Source organism: Nerophis lumbriciformis, linkage group LG04 (genome assembly GCF_033978685.3).
Source record: "Nerophis lumbriciformis linkage group LG04, RoL_Nlum_v2.1, whole genome shotgun sequence".
Classification (NCBI taxonomy): domain Eukaryota; kingdom Metazoa; phylum Chordata; class Actinopteri; order Syngnathiformes; family Syngnathidae; genus Nerophis; species Nerophis lumbriciformis.
This window is the reverse complement of record NC_084551.2, coordinates 52,501,315-52,521,631: the sequence shown is the minus strand read 5'-3', so window position 1 is coordinate 52,521,631 and position 20,317 is coordinate 52,501,315. Positions and strand designations below refer to the sequence as shown.

At 42.1% G+C, this 20,317-nt stretch overlaps 1 protein-coding gene across 2 annotated transcripts in view; it reads left to right on the top strand.

The window, feature by feature from the left end:
- The window catches only part of sh3bp5b (SH3-domain binding protein 5b (BTK-associated)), a 31,687-nt gene extending 11,670 nt beyond the window's left edge, over positions 1 to 20,017 (top strand). Inside the window, exons 3-10 of one of the 2 annotated variants that reach the window (XR_012050388.1) lie at positions 273 to 401; positions 10,232 to 10,396; positions 10,464 to 10,594; positions 10,662 to 10,704; positions 16,907 to 17,129; positions 17,204 to 17,482; positions 19,411 to 19,714; positions 19,773 to 20,017. Coding sequence is in view for 1 of the 2 variants with exons in the window: in XM_061957091.2 (XP_061813075.2) it covers positions 273 to 401; positions 10,232 to 10,396; positions 10,464 to 10,594; positions 10,662 to 10,704; positions 16,907 to 17,129; positions 17,204 to 17,482; positions 19,411 to 19,619 (1,179 nt within the window). In the remaining variant the exon portion in view is untranslated. Of the gene's footprint in view, positions 1 to 272; positions 402 to 10,231; positions 10,397 to 10,463; positions 10,595 to 10,661; positions 10,705 to 16,906; positions 17,130 to 17,203; positions 17,483 to 19,410 lie in introns of both variants that reach the window. The other variant, XM_061957091.2, reaches the window with a different exon arrangement.
- Positions 20,018 to 20,317: the final 300 nt, after the last annotated feature.

The following is a 20,317-nucleotide window of genomic DNA, read 5'->3' as shown; positions in this document are numbered from 1 at the left end:
CAACAATAGGACTGGAAGAAAGTAGGTCAGCAGCGGAGTCGTAAAAGGGCTGAAAGTCTCATTTTATTATTTGAGTCAGGTCATCAGCTGGGCAACGAGTTTAAGTCTGCAGAATGATTGACATAAGCGACTCCACTCGTCACGTGGAAAATCCACTCATGGATCGACTTGCCTAAAAATGTGTTCCAAGTGTTACGTGAGCCCACTCGGGGTTTGTCGTTTATGACCTCCGGTTGCCGCTGTCTCACCTGAGATCCCGCCCATGTGGTCAGGACGCCCGGCAGAAGTTCCGCTCGGTCCTGGTGGAGGCCACGGTCAAGCTGGACGAGCTGCTCAACAAGATCGGGAAGCCCGTGGACGAGTCCAAGCCGTATTGGGAAGCTCGGCGTCTGGCCCGCCAGGTGGGTGCTCATTCATGTGAATAAATCCATGACTATTATTCTTATTATTGTAACATTGTTGACATAGAAATGTGCTTTTCACATGCTGAAGATGCACACGTCTGCTTGCCCTCTTCCACTTGTGCTACTTTGCTTCTTGGCAAATACTTTGGCACCACATTAGTCCAACACCATGTCTACACCCACACAAATAAGATGGTAGGGGTGGACGATTATGGCAAAAATAATCATCAGTTATTTTTGATTGATACTGTAATCACAATTATTCGTTCATTTGAAAACGTGTGTATTTATTCAACTTTAAATGTAGTTTAAAAAGACAACTAGTACTGAAAAAAACTAAACAAGTAGAATAATAACAATACATTTAAATTAGAGATGTCCGATAATGGCTTTTTTGCCGATATCCGATATTGTCCAACTCTTTATTACCGATTCCGATATCAACCGATACCGATGTATACAGTCATGGAATTAACACATTATTATGTCTAATTTTGTTGTGATGCATTAAACAATGTAACAAGGTTTTCCAAAATAAATCAACTCAAGTTATGGAAAAAAATGCCAACATGGCACTGCCATATTTATTATTGAAGTCACAAAGTGCATTATTTTTTTTAACATGCTTCAAAACAGCAGCTTGGAATTTAGGACATGCTCTCCCTGAGAGAGCATGAGGAGGTTGAGGTGGGCGGTGTTGGGGGGGTAGGGGGTAACAGAGTTAGTGCTGCAAGGGGTTCTGTGTATTTGTTCTGTTGTGTTTATGTTGTGTTACGGTGCGGATGTTTTCCCGAAATGTGTTTGTCATTCTTGTTTGGTGTGGGTTCACAGTGTGGCGCATATTTGTAACGGTGTTAAAGTTGTTTATACGGCCACCCTCAGTGTGACCTGTATGGCTGTTGACCAAGTATGCTTGCATTCACTTGTGTGTGTGTGTGTGAAAAGCCGTAGATATTATGTGATTGGACCAGCACGCGAAGGCAGTGCCTTTAAGGTTTAATGCCGCTCTGTACTTCTCCCTGCGTCCGTGTACACAGCGGCGTTTTAAAAAGTCATACATTTTACTTTTTGAAACAGATACCGATAATTTCCGATGTTACATTTTCAAGCATTTATCGGCCGATAATATCGTCAGCCCGATATTATCGGACATCTCTAATTTAAATAACAAACGCAATATAAAGATTCCGTTTGTTACTGTTTGCACTTACTTTACCACACGAGATGTTGTGCTTTTTGTGTGAAATCAAATAAAATACAATTTAATAAAATGTTAATTGAATGCAAAAATCCTCACAATTTTGACCAGTGTTTTACTTCAAAGCATAATCATTTTGTAAATAAGTGCTTTAAGTACGTTGTGCTGGTGGAAGGTACTTTTTTGAACCCTTCATTTTGTTGGTGCAGTCAGTGGCTTCACCACGCTATTATTGTGAAGGGGGGGAGTGTGCTGTGCTGTTAGAGACGACAATGGCATTCTTTTTGTATTGTTTCAGTTTCACAAATTCCTCAGTAAATTCACCAAAACAACACCGTGGAGTTATTGAGTCAGTTTAGCTGATTGGAGAGTTCGCTCTCCAAAGACAACGACTTCTGTTTTGTTTGATCAGCCGTTTTACTGCTGTGTTACAGACACTGTTTGGAAACAATTAAGGTATGTAAAACATTTATAAAAGGTTTCTGTGTAATTAACTCATTTCACAACGTATATATCTGCGGTGTGGCTAATATGTGGCAATATTTTGTTATTGTAAAGTTTAGTGTGTGCGGCTTATATAGTCTATAGTCTGGAATATACGGTAAATCAGCTGTGGTATGAGGTGTATTAAGAAGAAGAGTTATGCCATCAACAATAGTCCCATCATTATGTGTTTGAGCAATCCCAAACATGCCAAGTCTCGGAAAGAACACCATCATTTTGTTGCGGTTTATATGTAATTGTGCTACAAGCAAATAAATGAATGTATGGTTAAACGCGTTATTTGTAACTGTTGAACAAAGATGAAATAACTCCACAGACCTTAGTGAGGTCTCAGATGTCTGTGGTCACAACAATAAAATCCCTTGTGATCTTTTTGAGGCAGAAAGAATCAAGTTTTTCTACCACGACTCCTTGGTTCTGCTTGCCAGCTATGAGTGTTCTGGCTGCAGGAACACTGAGGTTCTTGTCTCTGAATCAGCAGACAGATCTTTTTTTTCCAGGCAGCTTCAGAGGCTCCGTCCTTCGTGGTGTCTTTATTTTCTCTCCTTATTTAATCATCCTCCTGTCTGCTGCTGTCTTGTCGGCCAGATAACAAACGTGTAGATAAAGATGGTGGCGCGCCCAAGCATTACTGGGAGAAGAAGGTGGTCTTTGAGTCTACGTTTTGAGATCCCATTCAGCTCATTGATTGACCTCGAAAGTTTGGGATTGGCATCGGAACAGACAATGTTGATTATATTGCTTATCTCTGTGTGTGTGTGTGTGTGTGTGTGTGTGTGTGTGTGTGTGTGTGTGTGTGTGTATATATATATATATATATATATATATATATATATATATATATATATATATATATATATACCGTATTTTCCGCACCATAAGGCGCCCTGGGTTAAAAGCCGCGCCTTCAATGAACGGCATATTTCAAAACTTTGTCCACCTATAAGCCGCCCGGTGTTGTAAGCCGCATCTAACTGCGCTAAAGGAATGTCAAAAAAACAGTCAGATAGGTCAGTCAAACTTTAATAATATATTAAAAACCAGCGTTCTAACAACTCTGTTCACTCCCAAAATGTACGCAAATGTGCAATCACAAACATACGTATATCAACATGGACAGAGCTGCGTGAAAAAAGCCACCCGGCCTCTTCGCGTAAACTTAAACTTACCTTAACCACTCGCTCATCTTTTCTTCATCCATCCCTTCGAGTTAGCTTTTTATGATGACGCCGGCTGGAAAGGTCTCTTTTGGCAAGGTCTTCCTTTTGAATATCACCATGGGTGGAAGTTTCATTAGCATGGCAAGCTAGAACCACAGTGAAGGATGACTTCTCATTCCCTGTGGTGCGAATATTCACCGTACGTGCTCCCGTTGTATCCACGGTGCGTTTCACAGGAATATCAGTTGCTGTGAAATAGTAATCCGTGTGTGGATGGAGAGATTGCGTCTTTTCATGAACCGGATCCCTGACGCTTAGTAGGAGCCATTTTGTGGTCTTTACAGATGTAAACACACAAAGGAAATGAAACGTACGGTGATATCCGCGCGCTTTTTCTTCTTCTACGCGGGCGGGTGGTTGCTTACAGTAGAAGAAGAAGCGCTTCCTGTTCTATGGGGGCGGGTGCTTACCTTGGCGGTTGCTTGCGTAGAAGAAGAAGCGCTTCCTGTTCTACCGGGAAAAAAGATGGCGGCTGTTTACCGAAGTTGCGAGATCGAAACTTTATGAAAATGAATCTTAATATTTATCCATATATAAAGCGCACCGGGTTAAAAGGCGCACTGTCAGCTTTTGAGAAAATTTGTGGTTTTTAGGTGCGGCTAATAGTGCGGAAAATACGGTATATATATATATATATATACCAGTGACGTGCAGTCACTAGAGGCAGGTGAGGCGGGGCCTCACCTGCCATCATGGAAAGAAAAAAAATGTAAAAAGAAAAAAAAAATTATTAAATTGTTAAATGTATCCAGTGATTATACTATAAAGTTATTTTCCATTTAACTTCACCAGTTTTAGATGATTTTTATTCAAAATCGCTGAATTTTCACATTTGCCGTTCAAATACTGAGAAGGGACGTGCGGTGATCAGCAGCCAGTTGAGGCACGTCACTCATTTGTGCCTCACCATGGATTGCGGACTCGGCTAACTGCTGGCCTGCTGTGCAGTGAGACTGTATTGCTATATGAATTATATTATACATTTCCATAGTTTACTTAGCTGAGGTATATAATGTACAGTGTATTTTGTCAACAACTGTATGTGTGTAACGTATTTCTTGTGCTGAGCGATCATAAAACGGCTGCAAAAGACGCACTGGCTGAGGCTCGCAGTAATCCGCCTCCTGCACCCCCGCCGTAAAATGCACACCCTGACGGGAGTGTTATATCAACTAAAGCCCACACTTAAACTTTCCACGTGCAAGATTGAATCTATTTAAAAAAGTTATTTCATAAGAAGCCAAAAAGTGCAAAAACAATAATGTTAGGTACACCTGCAGACTGCAGGTGTACCTAATTCACAACTCCTCCAAGACGAACATTATTGTTTTTGCACTTTTCGGCTTCTTATTAAATTACTTTTGTAACCTATTTTTATGGGCTTTCCTCTTTGTGATGTTAAGTTCCTGTTATGCGCTGTTATACAGTATATGCCTTGAGCTCTTATTTTGAAGGCGCTAAGAGCGGAAGTGATGACACGTTGGAGTGGAGCGTAGGTTTTTGAAAGAAGGTAAATAAAGTGGTCCTTGTGTAAACTGGAGCCTCCGTGTTTATTTTGTAGTTTCATACAGTATAGGCGACATTTATAAACCCTCGGTTACACTTTTTTAAATAGATTCAATCTTGCACGTGGAAAGTTGAAGTGAGGGCTTTAGTTGATATAACACTCCCGTCAGGGGGTTCATTAATCCAGCACAACGGCGGCGCATGGACTTCATTTATAAGTAAAGGTAAGACCATAATAACGTTTTTTTATTAAATGTGCTTTTTTGTGTGCTACAGTTTGTATGTGTAAAGTTAAAGTTAAGTTAAAGTAGCAATGATTGTCACACACACACACTAGGTGTAATGAAATTTGTCCTCTGCATTTGACCCATCCCCTTGATCACCCCCTGGGAGGTGAGGGGAGCAGTGGGCAGCAGCGGCGCCGCGCCCGGGAATCATTTTTGGTGATTTAACCCCCAATTCCAAGCCTTGATGCTGAGTGCCAAGCAGGGAAGAATGCTGGTATGAGCTTTTAAACATAACCCGTTAACTGCTGCCAATCAAATGGTGAATAAGATACTCTTTAGGGTTCATATGTTTGTAAATCTGACTGTGATGAAGTCAGTGCCTCACCAGCCATCAACCTCACCGCACGTATGTGTGTGTGTGTGTGTGTGTGTGTGTGTGTGTGTGTGTGTGTGTGTGTGTGTGTGTGTGTGTGTGTGTGTGTGTGTGTGTGTGTGTGTGTGTGTGTGTGTGTGTGTGTGTGTGTGTGTGTGTGTGTGTGTGTGTGTGTGTGTGTGTGTGTGTGTGTGTGTGTGTGTGTATATATATATATGTGTATATATATATATATATATATGTGTGTGTGTGTGTATATATATGTGTATGCATATATATGTATGTATGTATGTATATATATGTACACATATATACATATATATGTATGTATATATATATATATACACACACACATACATACATATATACCGTACACACACACATATATATATGGCTGTATGGCTGTTGATTAAGTATGCATTGCATTCACTGGCGCCTATCGAAGTCTACAATCGGGCGGAAGGCGGGGTACACCCTGGACAAGTCGCCACCTCGTCGCAGGGCCAACACAGATAGACAGACAACATTCACACACTAGGGACCATTTAGTGTTGCCAATCAACCTATCCCCAGGTGCATGTCTTTGGAGGTGGGAGGAAGCCGGAGTACCCGGAGGGAACCCACGCAGTCACGGGGAGAACATTCAAACCGAGCGAAGGATCGAACCCAGGACCTTCGTATTGTGAGGCAGACGCACTAACCCCTCTTCCACCGTTCTATTTTACAAATTAGAATGCATATAATAAGAAAAGAAAAGTGTTCTTGTCTTACATGGTGATTGTGAATGATAGGCAAATTAAAAACAAGTGCTGTTCCCCTTTCACCCCATGAAGTCACCTTTGACCCCCAAATACCCTAATATTCATGCAGGTGTGTCCCTCTGGTTCCTGTGTGTACGAGACCATCTCAAACTAAGGACCTCATCCTAAGGTTGTGTGTTTTTGGAGGTGTTATGCAGGAGACTCTCCAGAAGCGTTAACCAGGCTAATTGCTGATTGTTTATTCCATGCTTCAGTCACTTGCTTGTTAGCCAAAACGCTCTCTCATCTTCGGCCTGGAAAGATCCAATAATGGCATGGAAAAAAGGCCGACGGCGAGCCAAACCGGTAAACAACATTGCTGACCTCACATGAACACGTTAGCTCGCACATGACTTGATTGCTGCAGGAGTCCTCACACAAGCACAATATTTAGTTTCCTACTTGATACCATGTCCTACTTCTCAAGGCTGATCGCATAAAAAAAAAAAAAGTGGAGTTCATGCACTTCTTCTGTGGCAGGTGTCCACTCAAGCTTTCACAACACAGTGGTAGCGTTTGTTTTTAACCTTCTCACTGAAACAGTGAAGAAGTCTCATCAATGCCATGATCGCTTAAAGAGAAATGAGGGAAAAGGAGCGCTTGATTTTCCTCCCGTAACCCCCCCACAGCACAGTGAGGGTCATCTCGCCTCTTTGAGCGTCTTTTTTTAAGCTGATTTTAATGCATGTCATTTAGGGCTTGGTCGATAAAACGATACCATCATCATATATATCACAACAGACTCGTGATCGATATCAATACAAAAATGCATTCAATTAGGTATATGTATTTTTTGGTCGGAAGAAAGTTAAAGTACCACTGATAGTCACACTCATACACTAGGTGTGGTGAAATTACTCTCTGAATTTGACCCATCCCCTTGTTCCACCGTCTGGGAGGTGAGGAGAGCAGTGGGCAGCAGCGGTGGCCGCGCTCGGTAATCATTTTGGTGATTTAACCCCCAATTCCAACACTTGATGCTAAGTGCCAAGCAGGGAGGTAATGGCTCTCATTTTTATAGTCTTTGGTATGACTCGGCCCGGGTTTGAACTCACGACCTACTGATCTCAGGGCGGACACTCTAACCACTAGGGCACTGAGTTGGGATGCGATGTGAAATTGCAATAAAATGATCAAAATAGCTAAAATATGACATGTTATTATGAATGTTACTACATGACATGTATACTTACAGCATGTATATAAAACCTTGGAGGTTTTTTTTAATAGTGCTTTATATTTTCTGCTGGATCTACTCTCTATTGTTTGGCTTTTGTTTATTTACGATTTAGAATGGATTAAAAAAAGAAACATGTGATCTTGTCTTACATAAAGATTGCGATTGATCAGCAAGATTCCCTCAAAAAAAAAAAAGTGTAGTTCCGCTCGAAAGGCTCAACAACAAAAACAACTTGACAGACATAAAAGCCGCAGCAAATTGTTTAGTTTAGGCCAGTGTTTTTTAACCACTGTGCCGCGCCGTGAGATGCAGTCTGGTGTGCAGTAGGAGAGTATGTAGTTTCACCTATTTGGGGTAAAAATATTTTTTGCAAACAATAATTATAGTCTGCAAATAATGTGCCGTTGTTGAGTGTCGGTGCTGTCTAGAGCTCGGCAGAGTAACCGTGTAATACTCTCCCATATCAGTAGGTGGCAGCAGGTAGATAATCGCTTTGTAGATGTCGGGAACACGTCGTGTGAGACGACGAGGGTTTGTCGTCGTAGCTAACGTTTAAACCAAAAATAAACACAAGGTGAGTGCCCCTAAGAAAAGGCATTGAAGCTTATGGAAGGCTTTGCAGAACGAAACTAAAACCTAACTCGCTACTAAGTAAACAAAAACAGAATGCTGGACGACAGCAAAGACTTACTGTGGCCGGGGTTTGAACTCACGACCTACCGATCTCAGGGCGGACACTCTAATGTGAAGTTGTTACTACATATTCTAAATTCATCTTTATCGGTATATAGTAGTGTTGTCCCGATACCAATATTTTGGTACCGGTACCAAAATGTATTTCGATACATGGGTAGGTATTTTGAACATTTTTGGGACTTTTGCCGACTTTTCTCACTTTTCTCCCCCACTTCCCGTGGGACTTTGCTGGGTGCGTTTTGGACATTTTGGGCATCCCGGGACTTGCACGGCCGGCGGCGGGACTCGTGGGACTCGAACCTGGGTGTGATTTTTGAACGTTTTTGGGACTTTTGCCGACTTTTCTCACTTTTCTCCCGGCCTTCCCGTGGGACTTTGCTGGGCGCGTTTTGGAAATTTTTTGCATCCCGGGACTTGTGCGGCGGGACTTGTGGGACTCGAACCTGGGTAGGTATTTTGAGCATTTTGGGGACTTTTGCCGACTTTTCTCACTTTTCTCCCCCACTTCCCGTGGGACTTTGCTGGGTGCGTTTTGGGCATCCCGAGACTTGCACGGCCGGCGGCGGGACTCGTGGGACTCGAACCCGGGTGTGATTTTTGAACATTTTTGGGACGTTTGCTGACTTTTCTCACTTTTCTCCCCCACTTCCCGTGAGACTTTGCTGGGTGCGTTTTGGACATTTTGGTCATCCCGGGACTTGCACGGCCGGCGGCGGGACTTGTGGTACTCTAACCTGGGCAGGTATTTTGAGCATTTTGGGGACTTTTGCCGACTTTTCTCACTTTTCTCCCCCACTTCCCGTGGGACTTTGCTGGGTGCGTTTTGGACATTTTGGGCATCCCGGGACTTGCACGGCCGGCGACGGGACTCGTGGGACTCGAACCCGGGTGTGATTTTTGAACATTTTTGGGACTTTTGCCGACTTTTCTCACTTTTCTCCCCCACTTCCCGTGAGACTTTGCTGGGTGCGTTTTGGACATTTTGGGCATCCCGGGACTTGTGCGGCCGGCGGCAAGACTTGTGGTACTCGAACCTGGGCAGGTATTTTGAGCATTTTGGGGACTTTTGCCGACTTTTCTCACTTTTCTCCCCCACTTCCCCTGGGACTTTGCTGGGTGCGTTTTGGACGTTTTGGGCATCCCAGGACTTGCACGGCCGGCGGCGGGACTCGTGGGACTCGAACCCGGGTGTGATTTCTGAACATTTTTGGGACTTTTGCCGACTTTTCTCACTTTTCTCCCGGCCTTCCCAGGGACTTTGCTGGCCGACTTTTCTCACTTTTCTCCCAGCCTTCCCGTGGGATTTAGCTGGGCACGTTTTGGAAACTTTTTGCATCCCGGGACTTGTGCGGCCGGCGGCGGGACTTGTGGTATTCGAACCTGGACAGGTATTTTGAGCATTTTGGGGACTTTTGCCGACTTTTCTCACTTTTCTCCCCCACTTCCCCTGGGACTTTGCTGGGTGCGTTTTGGACATTTTGGGCATCCCAGGACTTGCACGGCCGGCGGCGGGACTCGTGGGACTCGAACCCGGGTGTGATTTTTGGGACTTTTGCCGACTTTTCTCACTTTTCTCCCCGCCTTTCCGTGGGACTTTGCTACGTTACAGTAATGGAGACGAGACGTAACGAACGCATGAATAATGATCTCAGCGTCGCTGGTGCACAAAATGGAACACATTTTAGTGATATTAGATAAGATAAGACCTTCTGGAGGAAAGGTCTGTGGTCAGATGAAATATTAACATTGCTGTATGTATACTTTTGACCCAGCACATTTGCTCACATTTTCAGTAGACCCATAATAAATTCATAAAAGAAGCAAACTTCATGAATGTTTTTTGTGACCAACAAGTATGTGCTCCAATCACTCTATCACAAAAAAATAAGAGTTGTAGAAATGATTGGAAACTCAAGACAGCCATGAGTATGTAAACCTTTGACCACGACTGTATAATGACTTTTAGAACAAGTAACTTAATGGCCGTCCTTACAGGCGGGATCCTAAAAGTGTTAACGGGATTATTTTGGTATCGTCACAACTTGATTGAATGTTGAATATTTAGTGGTGATGTTGAAAGTCCTTCACCAGAGTCTTGACCAAAGTCCCCGTGTCTCCCTCAGACCCAGCTGGAGGCCCAGAAGGCCACCCAGGACTTCCAGAGAGCAGGCGAGGTCCTGCGCGCCGCCAAGGAGACCATCTCTCTGGCGGAGGAGAGTATCCTGGAGGAGGACCGGCGCCACTTTGACTCCGCCTGGCAGGAGATGCTCAACCACGCCACCCAGAGGGTGGGCTTGTCACTCCACTTTGACTTGTGATTCGCCCGAGTTCATGACCTCTCATTGGCTCTTGCAGGTGATGGAGGCGGAGCAAGAAAAGGCCAGAAGCGAAGCGGCGCACAAGGAAACGGCGGCTGATCACGCGGCGGCCGTGGCCCGCATGAAGCAGCTGGAGAAGAAACTGAAGCGCACCATCAACAAGTCCAAGTAAGACTCCGACTTGACTGCTGCCCTTGGTTGCCATGGTGATGACCTGACTGTTCCTCCTTCACAGGCCCTACTTTGAGATGAAGGCCAAGTTCTACCTGCAGCTGGAGGTATGCCAGCGCCGACCACACTGTTTAGCGCAGATCTGGGCAAATTAAGGCCCACGGGCCACATGAAGCCCGTTAAGCTTTTCAATCTGGCCCGCCGCACATTCCCAAATCATTTTTTTAGATGTTTAAGATGTAAAGTGTAGCTGCCATTATGATGTGCAGTGATGTTTTCTAATGACCGTAAGTCTTCAACTATACAAAGTAGAGATGTCCGATAATATCGGCCGATAAATGCTTTAAAATGTAATATCGGAAATTATCGGTATCGTTTTTTTTATTATCAGTATCGTTTATTTTTTATTAAATCAACATAAAAAACACAAGATACACTTACTGTTAGTACACTAACCCAAAAAACCTCCCTCCCCCATTTACACTCCATCCATCCATCCATCTTCCTCCGCTTATCCGAGGTCGGGTCGCGGGGGCAGCAGCCTAAGCAGGGAAGCCCAGACTTCCCGGGGGATCCCGAGGCGTTCCCAGGCCAGCCGGGAGACATAGTCTCGCCAACGTGTCCTGGGTCTTCCCTGTGGCCTCCTACCGGTTGGACGTGCCCTAAACACCTCCCTAGGGAGGCGTTCGGGCGGCATCCTGACCAGATGCCCGAACCACCTCATCTGGCTCCTCTCCATGTGGAGGAGCAGCGGCTACACTCATTCAAACAAAAGGGTTGTTTCTTTCTGTTATTAATATTGTGGTTCCTACATTATATATCAATATATATCAATACAGTCTGCAAGGGATACAGTCCGTAAGCACACATGATTGTGCGTGCTGCTGGTCCACTAATAGTACTAACCTTTAACACTTCATTTTACTCATTTTCATTCATTACTAGTTTCAATGTAACTGTTTTTATATTGTTTTACTTTCTTTTTTATTCAAGAAAATGTTTTTAATTTATTTATCTTATTTAATTGTATTATTATTTTTAAAAAGTACCTTATCTTCACCATACCTGGTTGTCCAAATTAGGCATAATAATGTGTTAATTCCACGACTGTATATATCGGTATCGGTTGATATCGGTTATCGGTAATTAAGAGTTGGACAATATCGGGATATCGGCAAAAAGTCATTATCGGACATCCCTAATACAAAGTATTTCAATGGTTGGAATATGTGCTTTTGGATGATATACTAGTTACTAGGGATGTCCGATAATGGCTTTTTGCTGATATCCAATATTGACCAAACCCTTAATTACCGATACCGATATCAACCGATACCAATATATACAGTCGTGGAATTAACACATTATTGTGCCTAATTTGGACAACCAGGTATGGTGAAGATAAGGTCCTTTAAAAAATAAAAATAAAATAAAATAAGATAAATAAATTAAAAACATTTTCTTGAATAAAAAAGAAAATAAAAGAAATAAAAACAGTTACATAGAAACTAGTACCGTATTTTTCGGACTATAAGTCGCCGTTTTTTTTCATAGTTTGGCCGGCGGTGCGACTTATACTCAGGAGCGACTTATGTGTGAAATGATTCACACATTAGCGTAAAATATCAAATAATATTATTTATCTCATTCACGTAAGAGGCTAGACGTATAAGATTTCATGGGATTTAGCGATTAGGAGTGACAGATTGTTTGGTAAACGTATAGCATGTTCTATATGTTATAGTTATTTGAATGACTCTTACCATAATATGTTACGTTAACATACCAGTTGGTTATTTATGCCTCATATAACGTACACTTATTCAGCCTGTTGTTCACTATTCTTTATTTATTTTTAATTGCCTTTCAAATGTCTATTCTTGGTGTTGGCTTTTATCAAATACATTTCCCCAAAAAATGCGACTTATACACCAGTGTGACTTATATATGTTTTTTTCCTTTTTTATTATGCATTTTCGGCCGGTGCGACTTATACTCCGAAAAATACGGTAATTAATGAAAATGAGTCAAATTAAGTGTTAAAGGTTAGTACTATTAGTGGAGCAGCAGCACGCACAATCATGTGTGCTTACGGACTGTATCCCTTGCAGACTGTATTGATATATATTGATATATAATGTAGGAACCACAATATTAATAACAGAAAGAAACAACCCTTTTGTGTGAATGAGTGTAAATGGGGGAGGGAGGTTTTTTTGGGCTGGTGCACTAATTGTAAGTGTATCTTGTGTTTTTTATGTTGATTTAATGAAAAAAAAAAAAAAAACAACAACAAAAAACCCGATACTGATAATAAAAAAAACGATACCGATAATGTCCGATATTACATTCTAAAGCATTTATCGGCCGATAATATCGGCAGGCCGATATTATCGGACATCTCTACTAGTTACTATGGTAATCTAATTAGTTACTATGGTCATCTAATTAGTTACTATGGTCATCTAATTAGTTTAAGGCTGCAGCTAACGATTATTTTTCTATCGATTAATCTATAGATTATTTTTTCGATTAATCTATAGATTATTTTTCCTTTTACCGATTATTTATTTTTTATTTAAAATGAAGATGAAAAAATAAATGTAGGCCAGTTTTTTCAAAAGGCATGGATTTTATTTACAAAAAAAAAAGTATGGCCACTCAGTCAACATTGACAACAACATGACAAAATATTCTGTAACAATGTAAACATTTAAAACTTAACATTTAACAAAATTATAAGTATCTTATTTGCTTTTTAATGTGCAAATATAAAATAAATATACAGTGCACATCTTAATATTCTGAAATAGTATAAGCATTTCAAAAGTAAAAGTATTGCTTATTTTGCTTTAAAATGTGCAAAAATAAAGATAAACATCCAATACAAAAAAGTGCGTATTTCCTTGAATTGCCGCCGGGTATATAGTATTCGCATGCCTCGAATTACTGCCGGGTCAAACTCGTTTTGCAAAATAATTAGCGCATGCTTGGCCTTACAGCCGGCTCAGGATTAACGCCGGATCAAACTCGTTTCCCAAAATAATAATTTTATTAGCGCATGTCTGGAATTTTCGCCGGGTCAAACTCGTTTCGCAAAATAATGAGCATATGTCTAGAACTTCCGCCGGGTCAAACTCGTCACATCATGAGTGACACTTCACCTGTCATCATTTTCAAAATGGAGGAGGCTGATTTCAATAATTTAAAATCGCATAAAGGGAAGAAGATAAAGAGCTATTCAGTAGGATTTAAGGTCCAAGCAATTGAATATGCTAAAAAGAACAGTAAGCAGCTATGTTTTATTAATATACCGTAGCTGCGTGTGTCAAATATGAGTCTTTAAATGACTCCCGCCTCCTGGTGGTAGAGGGCGCTAGTGATCCTTCTTGCGACTACCGGTGCTGCAGAAGAAGACAACAAGCAACAAGAGTGAGCAGCGATCGTTTGCTTGCACTTTTAACATGGAGGATTACATATCTAAAATAAAACAGTTTTCTAAACTGGACTTTCAATCGAAGCAGGAGGTAATAATTAAAGGAAGATCTCCATCGAGACAGAGAGACTTTTAAAACTGAAGAAATATAAGGAAGACTTCTATAAACAAGTTATTGATGCTTTTGTTCAGAAGCAGCTGCGCATGGACTCATAAGTAAAGGTAAGACCATAACAACGTTTTTTTTTAATTAAATGTGCTTTTCATGATGGTATCCTTACTAGGGATGTCCCGATCCGATATTTGGATCGGATCGGCCGCCGATATTTGCCAAAAATTGCGTATCGGCAAGGCATGGGAAAATGCCGATCCAGATCCAGTTTGAAAAAAAACCTCTGGTCCGTGTTTTCCAACGCACCGATTTAAATAATACATTCCACTTTTCTGCTGCTCCCTAATTTCCGTTCCGCATTTTCCAGCACACCTTCAACACATCCACAGGTCTGTGGAATCTCACGCAGTTGCTTTTAGCTGCTGGCATTACACGACAGGCTCTTCTCACTCTTTCCTGTGTCTGTGCTTCTCACAGACAGCAAGCGCACCTTCTTACACACGTCACATACTGTCACGTCATACGTAACATACTGTCACGTCATACGTCACATACGTATACGTCCTCCCCGAGCAGAGAGGTAGCAGCATGGCTAACGTTAGCTGTGATGCTAGCGCAGCCGTGCGAGCAACGCTCCCTCTAAGGTGCTCGCCTGTGCAATTGCGCACTGTTTAAGCGTCCTCTGCGCATAGCAAATCTATTCCACGCACAAAATCTAATAAAAAAATAAGCGCATAACAATTTTCAACACACGGATACGACGGAGAAAACAGTTTTCGTCATCATTGTTCAAATATTGTGACGTCTTGTCGAGACGCTTATCTCCATTCGGTGCCACACGCCCACACCATCAAAATGCAGAGGCAAAAATTTCCACATCAACACCGTATGAAAAAATTAGTGATTTTTTTAGTTGTGATTTCCTTCTCTGCATGAAAGTTTAAAAGTAGCATATATTAATGCAGTATGAAGAAGAATGTTTTAATGTAGACATGCAAGCCTTGAAAGAAAATTTTGAAAATCAAGACTACATTTTCTGCAAATGGGTGCATTTCTACCCTATATTTTAACTTTAGATTTATTCTCATATCAAACTCTTTTGGCTGTCTTTTTGACACTTACATCCGGCGCCCCCCTCCACACCCTGGATTATAAATAATGTAAATAATTCAATGTGATTATCTTGTGTGATGACTGTATTATGATGATAGTATATATCTGATAGTATATATCTGTATCATGAATCAATTTAAGTGGACCCCGACTTAAACAAGTTGAAAAACTTATTGGGGTGTTACCATTTAGTGGTCAATTGTACGGAATATGTACTTCACTGTGCAACCTACTAATAAAAGTCTCAATCAATCAAAACACATAGAATCATCATACTGCTGTGATTATATGCATCAAGTGTTCATTCAAGGCTAAGGCAAAATATCGAGATATATATCGTGTATCGCAATATGGCCTTAAAATATCGCAATATTAAAAAAAGGCCATATCGCCCAGCCCTAGTTCAATGATGCCATTTCTGTTTGTCATGTATAATTTTGTCTATTTTGTGTTTATCCTTGAATAAACAGGTCAGTTTCTTGTTACCAACCATTGTGTATTATTCAAACTCCCCTAATTCAGCTGGCTAGTTGTTATCAAGAGTACTAAAACCCTTTTCAACATGATTCTGACAACTAAGTAGGCTAAATAACTTTAAACTTTAATACATGCTCGGATAGGTCAGTATCGGTATCGGATCGGAAATGCAAAAACAATAACGGTATCGGATCGGAAGTGCAAAAACCTGGATCGGGACATCCCTAATCCTTACATCACTCAAATTTATAAGCGCGGGCCTAAATTTACCCCACGCCTTTTGGTAAGCGCAGGAGTGAGAAGAGGTTTTAAATTAATTAGCGCCCCGGCGGCTATTCAAGGAAATACGGTATGCGACGCGTCGACGCACAAAAACGGCGTAGACGTATTTACGTAATCGATGACGTCGACGCGTCGTTTCAGCCTTAAATTAGTTACTATGGTAATCTAAGTAGTTACTATGGTCATCTAATTAGTTCCTATGGTAATGTGAGTCACAGCAGCTCAGACGAGGCACCAAGCAGTGTGGGCGGGAAGCGTTTCCACAGACGCGGAAGGAGATTTTCACCACAAAGTTCTAAAGCTTAGTGATATGTCGGATTGTAGGTGGGTTTACTTTGTACCCTTCGCATTCATATTTCACTGTTTGTTGCATTTTTGTTGCGTTTCACTTGATTGTTAAATAAGTCGATCGAAAGGGGGTGTGACGTTCATATTTTGTCAATATTCAGTGTTTTATCCTTCATAGAAACATTTAAAATTCCATTCTGTTTTTTTAAGGCTGTCATGAAGTTTTTAGCATTCAGTCAGACATTATTGTGAGGTTTTGTATTAATACATAAAATAATAAATAAATAAATAAAATAAATATTCAATATTCAGTGTTTTATCCTTCATAGAAATATTTAAAATTCCATTCTGTTTTTTTAAGGCGGTCTGTCATGAAGTTTTTAGCATTCAGTCAGACATTATTGTGAGGTTTTGTATTAATACATAAAATAAAAAATAAATAAATACATTTATTTATTTATTTAGGTTTTGTATTGGTGTTCCTAAAAATAGATATACCGGCCCCCAGACACAGTTTTTTCCTCTAAATGTAGCCCCCCGAGTCAAAATAATTGAATTATCGGCACACACTGACTCGCCGTCTTTCCCCCCCCCCACGCAGAACCTGAAGAAGACCGTGGACGAGCGGCAGGCCAGGCTGTCCCAGGCCAAGGCCGGGTACAAGGCGGCCCTCAGGAACCTGGAGACCATCTCTGATGAGATCCATGAGCGCCGGCGCAACTCCGCCATGGGCCCGCGGGGGCAGGGCGTGGGCGCCGAGGACGGCGGCGGCCCTGGCGAGGCGGACGCCGCCAACTTCAAGATGGAGTCCGATGGCGTCTCCAGTAAGACACGATCACACACGCCGTCTTGTTTCTTGCTTCTGCGCGACTCAACTCCTCTCTGGCGCCCCCTGCAGTGATGTCGGTGTGTCTGGACGACGAGGCGTGCGGCGCCGGCAGCGTCACGTCGGAGGAAGATTCGGAAACCCGCTCCACGTGCAGTCTGACCTCCACCCGCAGCAGCCCTCAGGACCTCCTGTCCTCCTACCTCTTCACCTCCGCTCCTCCCTCCAGACCCTGCAGCCTGGACCTCCCCGCCTCCGTCTCCCTGTCCGACTTCGGCCTCATCTCGCCCGTCCTCGGCCCTCGCAGCGAGTGCAGCGGAGCCTCGTCGCCCGAGTGCGACCTGGAGAGAGGTGGGTGATGGGAAGGAGGAGGCGTGGCCTATTTACACTTTGTACACACCTACTACAATACTTGTCTAAGTCACATGACCTCTTTGTCCTGTTTTAGTGTTGGGGGGGAAAATGCTGGTTAATAATTGGACACGCCTTAGTGTGATGTCATCTCTTTGGCCACACCCACTTAATTAGCATTCAAGATCATATCGATAAATGCTGTGTTTATACTGTAGGTCATGTAGTAAACACTTTGCACTTCACCTACTACATGCACTTAGTATAGTTAGTATGTAGTACTACAATAGTAATAGTACTGACAAGTACACTTTGCACTTCACCTACTGCATGTACTTAGTATAGTTAGTATGTAGTACTACAATAGTAATAGTACTGACGAGTACACTTTGCACTTCACCTACTGCATGTACTTAGTATAGTTAGTATGTAGTACTACAATAGTAATAGTACTGACAAGTACACTTTGCACTTCACCTACTGCATGTACTTAGTATAGTTATTATGTGGTACTACAATAGTAATAGTACTGACGAGTACACTTTGCACTTCACCTACTGCATGTACTTAGTATAGTTAGTATGTAGTACTACAATAGTAATAGTACTGACAAGTACACTTTGCACTTCACCTACTGCATGTACTTAGTATAGTTAGTATGTAGTACTACAATAGTAATAGTACTGACGAGTACACTTTGCACTTCACCTACTGCATGTACTTAGTATAGTTAGTATGTAGTACTACAATAGTAATAGTACTGACAAGTACACTTTGCACTTCACCTACTGCATGTACTTAGTATAGTTAGTATGTAGTACTACAATAGTAATAGTACTGACGAGTACACTTTGCACTTCACCTACTGCATGTACTTAGTATAGTTAGTATGTAGTACTACAATAGTAATAGTACTGACGAGTACACTTAGTATCACTACTGAGAGTAGTACACAGTGCTCTATACACTGTGTACTGCTCAGTAGTAGTCACTGTGTACTACTCTCCATACTACTCTCTGTAGTACACTGTGTACTACCAAAGTAGTAGTACACAGTATACTACTCTCAGTAGTAGTACACAGTGTACTACTAAGAGTAGTACACTGTGTACTACTACTGAGAGTAGTACACTGTGTACTACTACTGAGAGTAGTACACTGTGTACTACTACTGAGAGTAGTACACTGTGTACTACTACTAAGAGTAGTACACTGTGTACTACTACTAAGAGTAGTACACTGTGTACTACTACTAAGAGTAGTACACAGTGTACTATACTACTGAGAGTAGTACACAGTGTACTATACTGAGAGTAGTACACTGTGTACGACTGTGTTGTACACAGTGTACTACAACTGTGTAGTACACAGTGTACTACTACTGTGTAGTACACAGTGTACTACTACTGTGTAGTACACAGTGTACTACTACTGTGTAGTACACAGTGTACTACTACTGTGTAGTACACAGTGTACTACTACTGTGTAGTACACAGTGTACTACTACTGTGTAGTACAGTGTACTACTACTGTGTAGTACAGTGTACTACTACTGTGTAGTACACAGTGTACTACTACAGAGTAGTACACAGTGTACTACTACTGAGAGTAGTACACTGTGTACTACTCAGTAGTATTTTTTTTTTTTAATACTTAAAAAGTTCAAGTAGCAATGATTGTCACACACACACTAGGTGTGGTGAAATTATTCTCACCACACCTAGTGTGTGTGTGACAATCATTGCTACTTTAACTTTAACTTTTTAACTATTAAAAATACATATTATTTAATAGAGTTTTGAATGGGGATGAATAAGAGTTGTGATTGTAATCATTTTGTGCACCTCTGGGTATCAAATGCAAATGTTGACTGATGCAATAAAAAGAGGAATAGTGCGTGTTGCTCACATGATCATGGTGTGTCGCAGGTGAGCGAGCAGAAGGGGCGGAGGTGATGTTGGACAACGTGCCCGTCGTCAAGGGCAACAAAAACAACAAGAACTTGCTGGCCGGCAGGAAGAGAAGTTTCAACCTGGAGGCTGGCTTCAGCTTCCTCACCCTGCGGCGCCAACGCAGCGACGGCAAGACCACGGACAACTTCTCCCAGAGGGCCGTGGTGCTGGTCAAAGGACTGTGAGGTGGGTGGTGCCGGTCAAAGGACTGTGAGGAGGGTGGTGCCGGTCAAAGGACTGTGAGGAGGTTGGTGCCGGTCAAAGGACTGTGAGGAGGGCGGTGCCGGTCAAAGGACTGTGAGGAGGGTGGTGCCGGTCAAAGGACTGTGAGGAGGGAGGTGCCGGTCAAAGGACTGTGAGGAGGGCGGTGCCGGTCAAAGGACTGAGGACTTGTGCCGCTAAAAGGACTGTGAGGACTTGACCTTATTAGTAAGACTGTTGCTGACCTTTGCACTTTTGCCAACTATGTGAACTTGTGTTGTTATGGTCATATTTGATCACCTCAAAGGTCTGGTGCAAAAGTCTCTTGTTGTGTGGACGTTTGATGGAATGTTCAATAAAGACAATTATGAGGGTCCTCTCATTAGGTACAGCTGTGAGTTGTGTCCCACAAAAGTATTGAGACGTCATGTGATGCGAGCTCAGCAAAACACTTTAATGCAGCGGCCGTGACGCTGCCAACAAAATGCTGTAATCGAATTGAACGATTGCTGACTGAACCTTTTACATGTTGGTGACTTGCACTGTTCATGAGTGTCACCACGCAGCAGACGAGGACGACGCAGCAGGTTGTTTGACACACACGTGTCTTCTTACCAACCGCACCACTTTTGTTCTTTTCATCGCCAATCAGGGAAATGTTTATTGACATTTTGTTGGAGAT